This window comes from Protobothrops mucrosquamatus, unplaced genomic scaffold (assembly GCF_001527695.2).
Source record: "Protobothrops mucrosquamatus isolate PMUCROS unplaced genomic scaffold, P.Mucros_1.0 scaffold2900, whole genome shotgun sequence".
In the NCBI taxonomy this organism is placed as follows: domain Eukaryota; kingdom Metazoa; phylum Chordata; class Lepidosauria; order Squamata; family Viperidae; genus Protobothrops; species Protobothrops mucrosquamatus.
The window spans coordinates 33,868-47,211 of NW_015388927.1; the positions used below are offsets into that span (position 1 = coordinate 33,868).

The 13,344-nt window shown below is 39.5% G+C and overlaps 1 protein-coding gene across 1 annotated transcript in view; it reads left to right on the forward strand.

The window, feature by feature from the left end:
- The first annotated feature begins 344 nt into the window (after positions 1–344).
- CPA6 (carboxypeptidase A6) overlaps positions 345–13,344 on the forward strand; it is a 31,123-nt gene continuing 18,123 nt past the window's right edge. The window contains exons 1-5 of the mRNA XM_015825966.1: positions 345–536; positions 5,871–5,946; positions 7,315–7,439; positions 9,046–9,160; positions 9,422–9,523. Coding sequence (XP_015681452.1) covers positions 427–536; positions 5,871–5,946; positions 7,315–7,439; positions 9,046–9,160; positions 9,422–9,523 — 528 coding nt within the window. The 5' untranslated portion in view covers positions 345–426. The remainder of the gene's footprint in view (positions 537–5,870; positions 5,947–7,314; positions 7,440–9,045; positions 9,161–9,421; positions 9,524–13,344) is intronic.

A 13,344-nucleotide genomic window follows, 5' to 3' on the forward strand; every position in this document is an offset into this window, starting at 1 on the left:
AAATCCCACAAGATACTTTGATAGTTCAATTCTCAAAACTTTTAATCTCTTAAGTCTTAAGAGAACCCTTCCTTCCTTCCTTCCCCACAAGCTTGATGCCTTCATTGTAGGAGTACCACCCTCATCATCGCCACCTAGCTTAATAAAAGCTGGGAATGATGGTAGTCACAGTCCATTCGAAGCTGTTCATTATTTCGACTGAATTTACCTGACAAAGTATCCCGAGAACTACAATTTCTTCTACTCTCTCTCTCTCTCTCCCGCCCCCAAAGGAAAAGAAGAAACCCCACTCCAACCCTCTGCTCCTCCCTCCCATTCCAAACCTCGTCCCGTCGGAGTGGCTGCTCCGTTTACACGCAAAAGGGGCGAAGGTCTTATCACATCTTCTCTCGGGATCCTGCGGCGGCGGCGGCGGCGGAGGCCACTATGAAAGCTCCCCGCCGAGCCCTTTCTTTCCTGTCCTTTGGGCTGCTCCTCGTCCAGCAGCGGGCTGAGTTGTCCGGACTAAATTACCTTTACGACAACCGCTATGCCGGGTAAATCTACTTTGCTCTGCTCTGCTCTCGCGACCTTGGCGGGCTTCACTACTCCGTTTGCACGCGGCTTTTTTTTATATATATATACTGCGGTGGTCGTTGTTGGGTTTTGTTTTTGTTTTTGCTTCCTAGTTTATCACTCAAACTTGTTAGCTGATGTTTAAACTCAGTTCCCCCTTATTAGAGGCGACTGCCCCTATTGCTATTTTCATTATCAGGATAAATATGATAGATTAGGGTAATATTGTGCTATTTAATGTCATAATTTTATCCCTTAGTATTTAATTTTTTGTAACAGCATAGTCTCTCTCCTGCTGGGATTTAGGAACTTCTTTAAAATCTGGCTGCTCCAGCAGGACTAATGAAACAAATGATCCTTGATATGTAAGAGGAAATGTACAGTGATGGTTGCATTTGTTAATAGTATTTACAAATATGGGTATGTAAAATGTTCAGAGTTAATAGCCCTTAGCGTGACATGGTAGTCCAGGAAAATAGATGAATAAATAATAAAACAATGGACAAGCAGAGTTGTTTTTGTGGGACTATATTAACCCACACTGGGAAAAGTGGTTGTTCATTTTACTGTGGTAAAAAGAAATGTGAAAAAAAATAAGAAAAATAATTAATTTTGAATAATTTCCCGCCTTTCAGAGTAATCATTAGTATTTTTTATTCAAAGGTGAGCTCCCTTAAAAGTACGCAAAAACTCATTACACACACTTCCTTTTGACATGAATTATAGCAAAGGAAGGCTTGGACACTGATCATGATATTATTTTGCTTATGTTTATTTTGATTTTTTGAATTTGGTGTTTTATTTATTGTCCATGGTTTTGTTATTGGTTGCCATATTTTGCCATTTTCCACACCTCTTTTTAATCCTTTTGGCTTTTCAGCTATCTTCATATAGCTTAGTTTTTGCAGTGCAGTTCTGATAATCGTGGGAACAGAATCTTTAATGGGCAAAGCAGAAACTAAGGGGACTGCAATTTAACTGAAAAAGGGTTCTATTATGTTCACACCCCCATTATCTATATAAACCAGCTCGAGCTGTGAAATAGTGAAAATTATAAATTGCTAGAGTCTAGACAATTCAAAATGGGGATTTGTACAGTATGATGCTCTAATTATGCAAGATATGTTACTTAAAAGAATGAAAGTTATGACTATAAGTACACTGACCTTTATATAAAAAATCACTAGACTGTACAAGTGCAAAATGGTGATTTAGTTTGGGACTGGTTATACCACTCATTAAACAGACTTCTACTTACTAGTATTGATCTAAGGGGATACTTAGATTTTCTATTTTCAACTTTCTTTGCCAGCTTCCTACAAGCAAAGTCAATAGGAGTTGGCAGGAGAGGAGGTCCCAAATAGAGACTACTTGTTTAAAAACCCATAGTTATTCACTCAACAATAGAAAATGCCAGAATTTCCATTGTTAGGTGGTGTGGTCATGTAACCTGTCACTTTACACCTACTGTACATCAGCTGATGATGGAAATTCCAGTCCAAATTACCATTGTTAAGTGAGAATTACCTGTATTAAAGTTAAGGTAATTTGATATGATATATTGATATGAAAGGAATAGGATTGCATAATAAATGTACACAAGACCTATTTGAATTATATCCCAGGAAAGGTTATAAACAGTCAAGAAACAATGTCAGGCAGTATATCAATATTTATCCTCAATATTTTATTGATCATTAATCATCTCAGTATATGTATAAATCTTACTCTAATTTTCCAATATTCATTTAGCTAAAATGCCTAGAAACTTTAGAATGTGACAAACTTAATACCTCATAAATGTCTGCAGAATAAAAATGGGATACCCTAAATAATCTCCACTTGATCTTTGTGTATTTAAACCTGTATTTAAGCATCCTGTATAGATCAAGGTGAGTGGGGTGTAGGATCAATAATTCACTTGATACAGCATTGTTATAATTAACAATAAATTTTACAAATTTAAACAATCTTTTTCCTACCATTCCTGAGTATTAAATATTGAATATTAAATATTAATATTTGTCCAATTGATAATAAATATACTTTGGGGTTCAAGGTATCTTTAACTGTCCTTATTTATCATTTGTGTTTCACTCTCCAAATATATCTAATTCTGCTCTGTGCCCGTATATTCACTGTTTTGGAGAAGGAAGGATTTTCTAATTATTTTGTATTTGCCAAGTACATACTTTATCCATTAATGATGACTATCAGTAGAAACTCCCCTGTGAAATATAAATATAGTAAGCAAAGGTAAGAAATATAGAGCAGAAGTAAGGAATATATAGGTATACAATGAAATGTAACCTTGCCTCAATAAAGACAATATATTTGTTATATATGTTACAGAGAATGGCAAAATAGATAAAATAAATTCAATAATTTGTGCATCAAATTATGTTAGCCACACACATCACTCCTTTTTCAAATTTTCATTTAATCTAGTGGAGTTCAAACTTTAGTATTATAAATCTCAGACCAAGTCTGTTTGGATATGTCTGCACGCATATCTTCAGCATAGCTGACAAGCAACAGCATCATACGTGGATTGTAATGTGACATGAGTTGGTAATTCTTTTTTGATCTGAACTGAACCCTGACCAATAGAAACTACAAAGCTCTCTATTTGAGAGAATAATAATAATAATAATAATAATAATAATAATAATAATAATAATAATAATAATAATAATAATAATAATAATTTAATTTATATACCGCCCTTCTCCCGTAGGACTCAGGGCGGTGCACAGCATATTAAAACAAATACAAATACAAAATAGAAATGTAAACCCCTATAAAACCAAATTAAAAACCAAATATTAGAGCTGTATTTCCTATTAAAATTATTCTTAAAATCATCCCTAAGTAAAATCCTCCCTAGGTCAGGCCCGCTTGCTGGAAAAGCCATGTCTTGAGGGCGCGGCGGAAAGTAAGGAGATCCGGAATCATCCGGATCTCGAGGGGTAGTTCGTTCCAGAGGGTGGGGGCACCCACAGAGAAGGCCCTCCCCCTGGGGGTCGCCAGCTGACATTGTTTGGCCGACGGCACCCTCAGGAGACCCACTCTGTGGGAGCGTACCGGTCTATGGGAGGAAATCTGTGGCAGAAGGCGGTCTCGGAGGTAACCAGGTCCGATGCCATGGAGCGTTTTAAAGGTGGTAACTAACACCTTAAAGCGCACTCGGAAGACCACTGGTAACCAGTGCAGCTCGCGCAGGAGCGGCGTTACATGGGAGCGACGAGTCCCTCCCAACACCGCCCGCGCGGCCGCATTCTGGACNCGTTGGGGTGGTCTGGGGTGGAAATGTACAGCTGAGTATCGTCAGCGTACTGATGGAAATCCACCCCAAAACCACGAATGATCTCCCCCAGCGGCTTTACATAAATATTGAACAGAAAGGGAGAGAGGACCGACCCCTGCGGCACCCCACAAGTTAGGGGCCTAGGAGTCGACCTCTGTCCCCCTGCCAATACAGACTGTGTACGGTCGGTGAGGAAGGAGGAGAACCACCGCATAACGGTGCCTCCCACTCGTAGCCCACCGAGACGCCGCAGCATGATATCGTGGTCTACGGTATCAAAAGCCGCTGAGAGGTCCAAAAGAACAAGGACAGAGGAATATCCCCTGTCCCGGGCCCTCCAGAGATCATTAACCAACGCGACCAATGCTGTTTCCGTGCTGTGTCCCGGCCTGAAGCCCGACTGGTATGGGTCTAGATAGACTGCTTCATCCAGGTGCCGAGGGAATTGCCATGCAACCACACTCTCAACAACCTTCGCCGCAAAGCGAAGGTTGGAGACCGGGCGATAGCTGGCCAACTCATCTGGGTCCAGGGAAGGCTTCTTGAGGAGGGGCCTCACGACGGCCTCCTTAAGGGCCGCCGGGAAGACACCCTCCTGCAAGGAAGCGTTGATAATTCCCTGGATCCAGGCTCGTGTACCCTCCCGAGCTGCCAGTACCAGCCAGGAGGGGCACGGATCCAACAAACATGTGGTTGCATTCAGCCTACCCAGGACCCTGTCCACGTCCTCGGGAGCAACAGAGTCAAACTCCTCTCATGTAACCGTCTCAAGGCCTGCTTCCATCTCCTCCCCCTGGGCCAACCAGTCGGTATCCAAGCCTTCTCGGATCCGCGCGACTTTGTCATGCAGATATTGAGCAAAATCCTCGGCCCTCCCCTCCAGGGGATCCCCCCCTCAATTGAAGGAGGGAGCGGGTTACCCTGAAGAGGGCGGCCGGGCGGTTATCTGATGACGCGATGAGTGAGGAATAGTAGTTAGTCCTAGTCACCCTCATCGCCACTAGGTAGGATCTAACATGTATCCTTACCTGTGTTCGAGCGGATTCGGTTCGGCTGGCCCTCCAACTGCTCTCTAGGCGTCTTTTCCGACGTTTTATCTCTCTCAGCTCCCCAGTAANTCGGTCTAATGCTGCGGCGGCAGTTGTCTCCCAAGCCGCCGCCTGATTTTCCGCCGAGTCGTGGACCAGATCCTCCGGATATGGCCCAAGCTCCGTCAGGAACCTCTCAGGGTCCATCAGTCGCCTGGGACGGAACCATCTAGGCGGTTCCGTCTCCCTGCGGCGAGGGGGAGCGGTCCGGAAGTCCATCCTTAGGAGAATATAGGGAAAAAAGACATACCTTTAGCATATCTGTAATTCATTGTCTAGTATGGGTTGTATCTTATTAATAATGCATTTGAGCAGCTTATCAGATGTAAAATGGTCATTATATTACTAAAATTGTTTTTGGGGGTTGTTGCTTTACATTTCCTTTTTCAATACATATGAAAGACTTCCTCAACCTGGTTTCAGTAGGTAGCAGTCAAGCCAAGGGCTATGCTGAAGAGAGAGTTCCAGTGAATCAGAGCTAACAAACACATCAAAGTATACAGCACAGCTGAAAGATTCTTGTATTAGCAGAAAGCTCAGTGCAAACAAGTGTGCTAGCAGCTGAAAGTAAGGCTGGATTTCCTGTTCCTTGGTCTCTTGTGCCAAAATGAACTGATCTAGTTAATCCAGATTAGCATAAATGCTTCATAATAAATAATACATGCCAAAAGAAAGCATTTCCGTTGCTCAATCTGGTTCAGAACTACTCAATATGTGCTGAAATTCAATGCTAGTATTTGCCTTTGGTCAGGCTTGCTGGGAATTATGGTAGTTGAAGATCAACCCATCTGGAGCACATCCGGTTAAGAAATATAGATTACTGCATTTTATTTCTGCTTCAAGGTTATGTCATTTTAGTATTTTATTTTCTTGCTAAAATAGTATACGATTTAGGGTTTCATTTTAATATTATTTTACAGACATAAGGTGATACGGATTATACCAGAGAATGACCAAATGGCAGAGACATTGAAGATCCTTTCTCAACAACTTAAAGTGAGTATGTGCTTTGCAGTGCTTTGTACTGTATCATAAGAAGTGTAGAGTTTTCTACCCAGAAATCAAGTGATCTGAAGTGAGATCTTCACAGGTTGTGGATCTGCAAACATTACAGAAGTACAACTCCCAACAGCATGACTACCGGCAGTTATAGTTTGCAAATATTTGTAAGGCTACAAGTTCTCAATACATGGTGTATTGAGCATGGGTGTCAAACTCGCCACGTGACGTGACGTGTTGAAACGTATTATGACTTTTTTTGCATTGCCGGAGCCTCCGCATGATGCAACCCGCCCACGGGCCCGCAGTTTGTCACCCCTGGTGTAAAGGATTACTATGATATATGCCACCAAAAGCTGAAGAATTTTGAATTTTTATGGTTCTGGTTAACCAATTATAGTCTTTAATTAGTTGGAAGAGCTGATGGAAACAAGCAACCTTTGATTAAAAGGAATCCATAGCCTAAAAAAAATATTTTAGATTATTTGTCTTGTTTAGTCAGGTGTTACTCTAATTAGATTGCTCTAATCTAGGAACCCTGGTCAAGTCTTTCACATTATTTAAAACATAGTTCTTTTCATGGAAAATACTATTAAAGCTCTACCATTGAGTTTTGATCTTTCCAGATTTTTATTTTTACTGCAGGGTGCAAAGCACTTGCTATAGGACATTTGCAAACAGAAAATTGGGCCCTGAAGAACTGCTATGTTTACTTGAGTTCTAACTGGTTGCCACGTTTTGAACTGTTTATATTATGAGGTAACAGGCCATCCTCTAACTGTATTCCTGCTTTTTTAAGCAATTTTCTTTATGAGTAGTACCTATATGTAGTCATACATTACTCTCCTAACTACCTTTCTAACAGAATATTTTTTAAAATATTATCATCCTGAGTGGAAGACACACTTTTTTGCAAAGAGGTTTGATAATTGCTAGCTGTATTGGAACAATAGTTGTTAGAATTACACTGGCAGTGCAAACACACCAGGAGTTTGCTAAATGGGAAAGTCGGATGTGCTAAGATTGAAAATGTACTTGAAAGCTAAAACAGATCCATGTTATGCAGTATTTATTTACAGTATTTATTTCAGTATTTTTAAGGTAAAATAAAATAGAAAACTGGATTAAAATAATTCAAATTTGGGTTGGTTTTTCCCCCCATTGAAAATGAAGTTAAACAAACCCTAATGCTCAAGGTACATGTACTTCTCAATGTGTGGAAAACATCAACAGATTATTTACTGATGATTCAGCAATAATCTCTGCTATTTACTGAAAAATTTAAGAGGATATTCTCTTAATTTCATGGGTGTTTCCAATATAGACTGAATAAATGTGAATTACAGGTTGGTTGCTGCACTACAGGTGGACCTGTGGCAACCAAGCAGCCCATCTCTCATCTCCAAGGGTGCAATTACAGATGTACATCTATCAAGAAATAGTTCACAGATTCTTCAGTTCTCCTTAGAGCAAGCAAACATCCAATATACGTAAGCATGGATTTTAGTGGCAGAAAGTCTTTTGTATAATATTTTAAAATCTTCTTTTTAAGTTTTGTTAGAAGCAATAATCAGTTATGCCAGCATGTCCTTGTAATTAAATAATTGAGAGTATATATTTGAAGAGAAGTCGGAAAGAGTTCCTGTGGAAGACATCTAATTATAGAGTCTATATAATGTAGACTAGTGTCTCCTTAGAGCATGAGGCCTCCTTTTGTTTGTTAAAAAAGCAGTAATTCTCACTAGTACAAGCATATTATAACTTCAAGTATCCACATGTTTTTTAAATTATATGCTTGAATGTATATTTATTATGGTGCACTATGCCAGCCAACACCTGTCACATTATAACAATTAGTGGCACGACTTAACAAGCATTTATCAAATTTCTCTCTTAGATGGAAAGGGTAAGGATTTGTCTGGCAAGGAAATTATAATGGATAAATAAATTTTACTTTATTCAGAAAGCTGACATACAGGTTCTTAACTTTTCCTTAATGTACTTTTCTTGACATTACACATTCAAACTTTCTAAAGCTCTCATGGCTAAAAGAATCACCTTTGAGCACAAAAAAACCCCGACAATTTTAGCAAAACCTGAGCACAGCAGCTAATTCTGGAGTGCTGAAGGTATTCCTGTGGGTACTTTTCTTGACACTTAACAAGCCCTAGCAGATTTTTATATTAATAAAAAGAAATGTTTAAAAAACGAAACCTGTCATCTGTAAACCAAGCAAGCTAGCTGAGGGATCGTCCTCTCAAAACGAAACTGTCCAGTTACTTGGATGATGATGATAATGGAAGTAACTATAGAAGGATTCAAGAAAGGGGTATGAATCCTGTTTAAGTTTTAGCGGGGAAAAATAAATTGGTAAACAGCTTTCCCAAGCAACCCAGCTAATCTTTAAATTTTAAAAGTACTCATTGTTTTCAGCAGCAGTGCCTGAGGGCACTTGCACTTCCTGCCCACCCCTCAGCTTTTAGCTACTTATTGGGAGAATAAATTACCCATATTCCTTTAGGTAAATACTGTAGTTATTATGAATGAAGGCGAATATACGTGTCCCAGGATAACGTGGCAGGATCCAATCTGGGTCGGTCCCTGGGACCAAAGAGTTTGTCTTCCGAGCTTTCAGAATCGTGCTGGAATCCATCCCCAGGGAACATCTCTCTGGCTAGCCAAAATCCCTGGTCCTGGTGAGCAACACAGATTGGATCCTGCACTGTAGTTATTGTTTCATTTCAGCACATATTTACTACCAATCATAGATGAAGAAAATATCCTTTAAATGCTGGTTAATTAGTTTTTATTTGTTTCTTCAGTCAATTCAAACACATTTTTCTTTTGTTGTTTTTGTTTGTTTGGGTTGGTTTTTTTCCCCCCAACTTATTGCTGCATTCCAAAACACAATGTTTGCTTTACAAATGCTACATTATGTTCTTACAGTCAATTTTCCTGGGTTATTAAATGTCATAAATAGTCTATACAGTGTTAAAATGTTTACTTTAGCTATATACTGTAACTTTCCATTCCTTTGTATTATACCACACATTTATTTAAAGTGTTCTTTTCTTTTTTCTTTTCTGTTTGATATAGAGTCCTCATATCTGATTTGCAAAAAACTATAGAAAAACAAAGTGATTCAAAGCCACCTAGGAATCGTAGATCATTGCCCGAATATAGTTATGAAATATATCATTCGCTGGAAGAAGTATGTAATATATATTTTCACTCTTGTGTTTTTATTCTTATATAAGAAAATGCCAGGGAAATAGCAAAATAACATTTTTCTTTGCTTGTTTAACAAAAATTAATCTTTGATATAAGATTTTAAAATTTATAAATTGGAAAACCTAATAAGAGAGAGACAACTAGAACTTTTATTTTCTGTTATACTTACTGTATATAGTTACATTTATTTTATTCAATGACAAAATGATATATATTTATGTATCTTTTTCTCTTTTTTCAGATTCAAAGTTGGATGTATTATTTGAATAAAACTCATTCTGATCTCATCTACATGTTTTCTGTTGGCAAGTCATATGAGGGAAGACCACTTTTTGTGCTAAAGGTAAATTTTGACAAAACATTATTGGTGCAATGAGGTGGCATCAAGATAAATGAATCAGGAAATAATTACTTATGGAAGCAAAATATAATCCTGTATATCTGCCCTATATCTGAAGTCACAAGCTGAGGCCCAAGAGGGTCACTTACAATCCCTGAAAACCTTGAGTGGACATCACAGAAATCTACCAAAATTTGCCAATAGCTTTTTTATTTTTAATGTATTAAAAAGAAAAATTGTGAAATGCACAAAGAATTCATATTAACTCCACTTAGATTCGTCTAACTTTTACACCCATCAAATTTTTGCTTATTTCAGTATTTTCCAGTATGTAACCACAATAGGTAACTTAAAGGCCAGTTGTGGTGCTCTGCCCAAAACATAGCAATTCCCATTACATATCCACATATAAAAACACAGATTCATATTATTTTTACTTATAAACAAAGGTTCGCATAGAAAAATATCTTGCTTTGCTTGAAAATAAAAATTATAGACTTGGAAATGACCTTACAGATCTGATCCTAAGAGATCAAGAGGTTCTATTCAAAGAACAAATTCCAGTCTATTGCTCTGGTAGACATACTGCTTCTGCAGATTGCTATGATTCGTACAGTCTGCTGTTCAAAGGAGATACTACAGAATAACAGAGTTCGAAGGGATCTTGGAGGTCTTCTAGTCCAACCCCATGCTCAGGCAGGAAATCCTATATCAGAGGTCCCCAACCTTTCTGGGTTGGCAACCCGGAGGCAAATGGAGGGGCAGGCACATTTATGCACACATGCACAAACGGGGCCACAAGCCTGCAAGTGCCACAAGCCTGCAAGGGCTGCAAGCACGGGCGTACCACAAACAGGGCTGCTAGTGCCCATGCAATGCTCAGGGCAGCACTAGCGCCTGCACAATACAAATGGGACCGCTAGAGCCCACATGCCACAAACAGGGCCGTTAGCACCCACGCAACTCATGAGACGGCGCTAGCGCCACACAATACAAATGGGGCCACTAGCACCCATGCGACACTCGGGATGGCACTAGCACCCGCACAAAGCTCAGGGCAGCGCTCGCGCAAGTAGGGGGTGAGTGCACGCACACACACGTGTGTGCCAGTCACTTCTCCGGCCCGGTGGCCCACAGGTTGCAGACCCCTGCCCTATACCATTTCAGACAAATGGTTGTCCAATCTCTTCTTAAAAACATCCAGTGTTGCAGCATTCACAACTTCTGGAGACAGATTGTTCCATTGATTAATTGTTCTAACGGTCAGGAATTTTTTCCTTAGTTCTAAGTTGCTTCTCTCCTTGATTAGTTTCCATCCATTGCTTCTTGTCCTGCCTTCAGGTGCTTTGGAGAATAGCTTGACTCCTCTTCCATGTGGCAACCCCTGAGATATTGGAACGCTGCTATCATGTCATCCCTCGTCCTTCTCTTCATTAAACTAGACATACCCAATTCCAGCAACCGTTCTTTATATGTTTTAGACTCCAGTCCCCTAATCATCTTTGTTGCTCTTCTTTTCACTCTTTCCAGAGTGTCAACATCTTTTTTACATTGTGGCGACCCAGTATTCCAAGAGTGGTCTTACCAAGGTGTTATAAAGCAGTATTAACACTTCACATGATCTTGATTCTATCCCTTGATAACACAGCCTAGAACTGTGTGGGCTTTCTTTTGGCAGCTGCAGCACACTGCTGGCTCATATTTAAGTGATTGTCCACTAGGGCTCCAAGATCCCTCTCATAGTTAGTACTGTTGAGCCAGATACCACCTATATTATACTTGTGCATTTGGTTTTTCTTGCCTAAATGTACAACCTTATTTTTTTCACCATTGAATTTCACTTTGTTAGATAGGGCCCAATGCTCAAGCCTTTCTTAGTGAGAGTCAGCTTATCAGAGTTTAATTAATTAATTCTTATTATGTAAAAAGAAAAATTCCTATTATGGCAACAAAATTTTGATAAAGCTTATTAAATAAAGTTCTCCAAATATACTCAAAACACGAAGAGCTTCTTCAGCTGCAATGAGTCCAGGTGACGAGGACAGTCTCCAGAATTTTACTCATAAGGAAGACAGGCTTAGGATACAGGAGGATCTGGACAGACTTGAACACTGGGCGCTATCTAACAAAATGAAATTCAATGGTGAAAAAAGTAAGGTTGTACATTTAGGCAAGAAAAACCAATTGTACAGGTATAGTATAGGGGGTACCTTGCTCAATAGTAGTAACTGTGAGAGGGATCTCGGAGTCCTAGTGGACAATCATTTAAATATGAGCCAGCAGTGTGCTGCAACTGCCAAAAAAGCCAACACAGTGCTAGGCTGCATTAACAGAAAGATAGAATCAAGATCATGTGAAGTATTAATACCACTTTACAATGCCTTGGTAAGGCCACACTTGGAATACTGCATCCAGTTTTGGTCACCACGATGTAAAAAAGATGTTGAGACTCTAGAAAGAGTACAGAGAAGAGCAACAAAGATGATTAGGGGACTGGAGACTAAAACATATAAGGAAGCGCCTGAAGGCAGGACAAGAAGTAATGGGTGGAAACTAACCAAAGAGAGAAGCAACCTAGAACTAAGGAGAAACTTCCTGACAGTTAGAACAATTAACCAGTGGAACAACCTGCCTCCAGAAGCGGTGAATGCTCCAACACTGGAAGTTTTTAAGAAGAAACTGGACAGCCATTTGTCCGAAACGGTATAGGGTTACCTGCCTGAGCAGGGATTTGGAATTGATGACCTCCAAGGTCCCTTCCAACTTTATTATTATTATTATTATTATTATTATTATTATTATTATTATTATTATTATTATTATTATTATTATTATTATTATTTCCCCTGGACAGATATTTATCTCATTCTCCCACCCTTAGCAAAGTTTACCCCTGTGATGGGATAATTAACTAAGAGGAAATGAGTTGGTGTATGTGCTACAGTAGTCCTTGGTTAATTATGGCAACTGAGACTGTAATTTACATCATTAAGCAATGCAGTCATAAAGTGCAATGTCACATGACCCTATTAATTAGCAACAGCAATCCCCAGGAGTCCACCGTTGATGTTGTTAACAGAATCCCACTGTTCATTAGGCAAGGACCACCTTGATCCAAACCATTCCCAGCTTAGTCCCTTCTAGCCTTGAGCCTCAGAGAGACTGCCTTCTTTTGAACTCCCGTCACCCACCTATCCCCTCCCCATCTCTGCTCTTTCAACCATCCTGCACAATGATATTCCTCATCAGTCTCTTTGGTCCTAGGGCCATTAGATCCGCCAAGTTCTACCTCAATGGCTGTGCTATAGCTAGCCACCCCAGCACTACAAGTGCAAAACCCAAAAGTCTCCATCACCCTGTGTTCTACTTGCTCTGCCTTCCCAGCTGATCTTTAGCATCTGTAAGGCAGATGCTAGTGCACCAGGTATTTCTGATGCTATGTGCATGCTTCTCCAAATCTGGAGGGGGAAAGCTGTCAGTTATTAACTTACTAAGGTCAAAGTAGAAATTTGTCAGCAGCTTGACAAATAAATAAATAAATTTATTTATTAAGGTCATGGAATGGAACCTGTTAGCTTCTGGTTAGTGCTTATTAGGAAGGCACCACAGAGAAAAGCTACTGAGGAGAGAGAGCAATCTCTCCACTTAACAAGAAAGAGAAAAAATATACAAAAATACAGGTCAAACATAGGTTAGTAATATACTATGTTCTCTTGAAACTATTGTGAAATGAAAGTACACATTTTTGTAAGATAATAAACTCAGAAACCAAAAATATAGGAAACTACATTAAGCTAAAGGAGACCTACTTCTTTTACTACAGT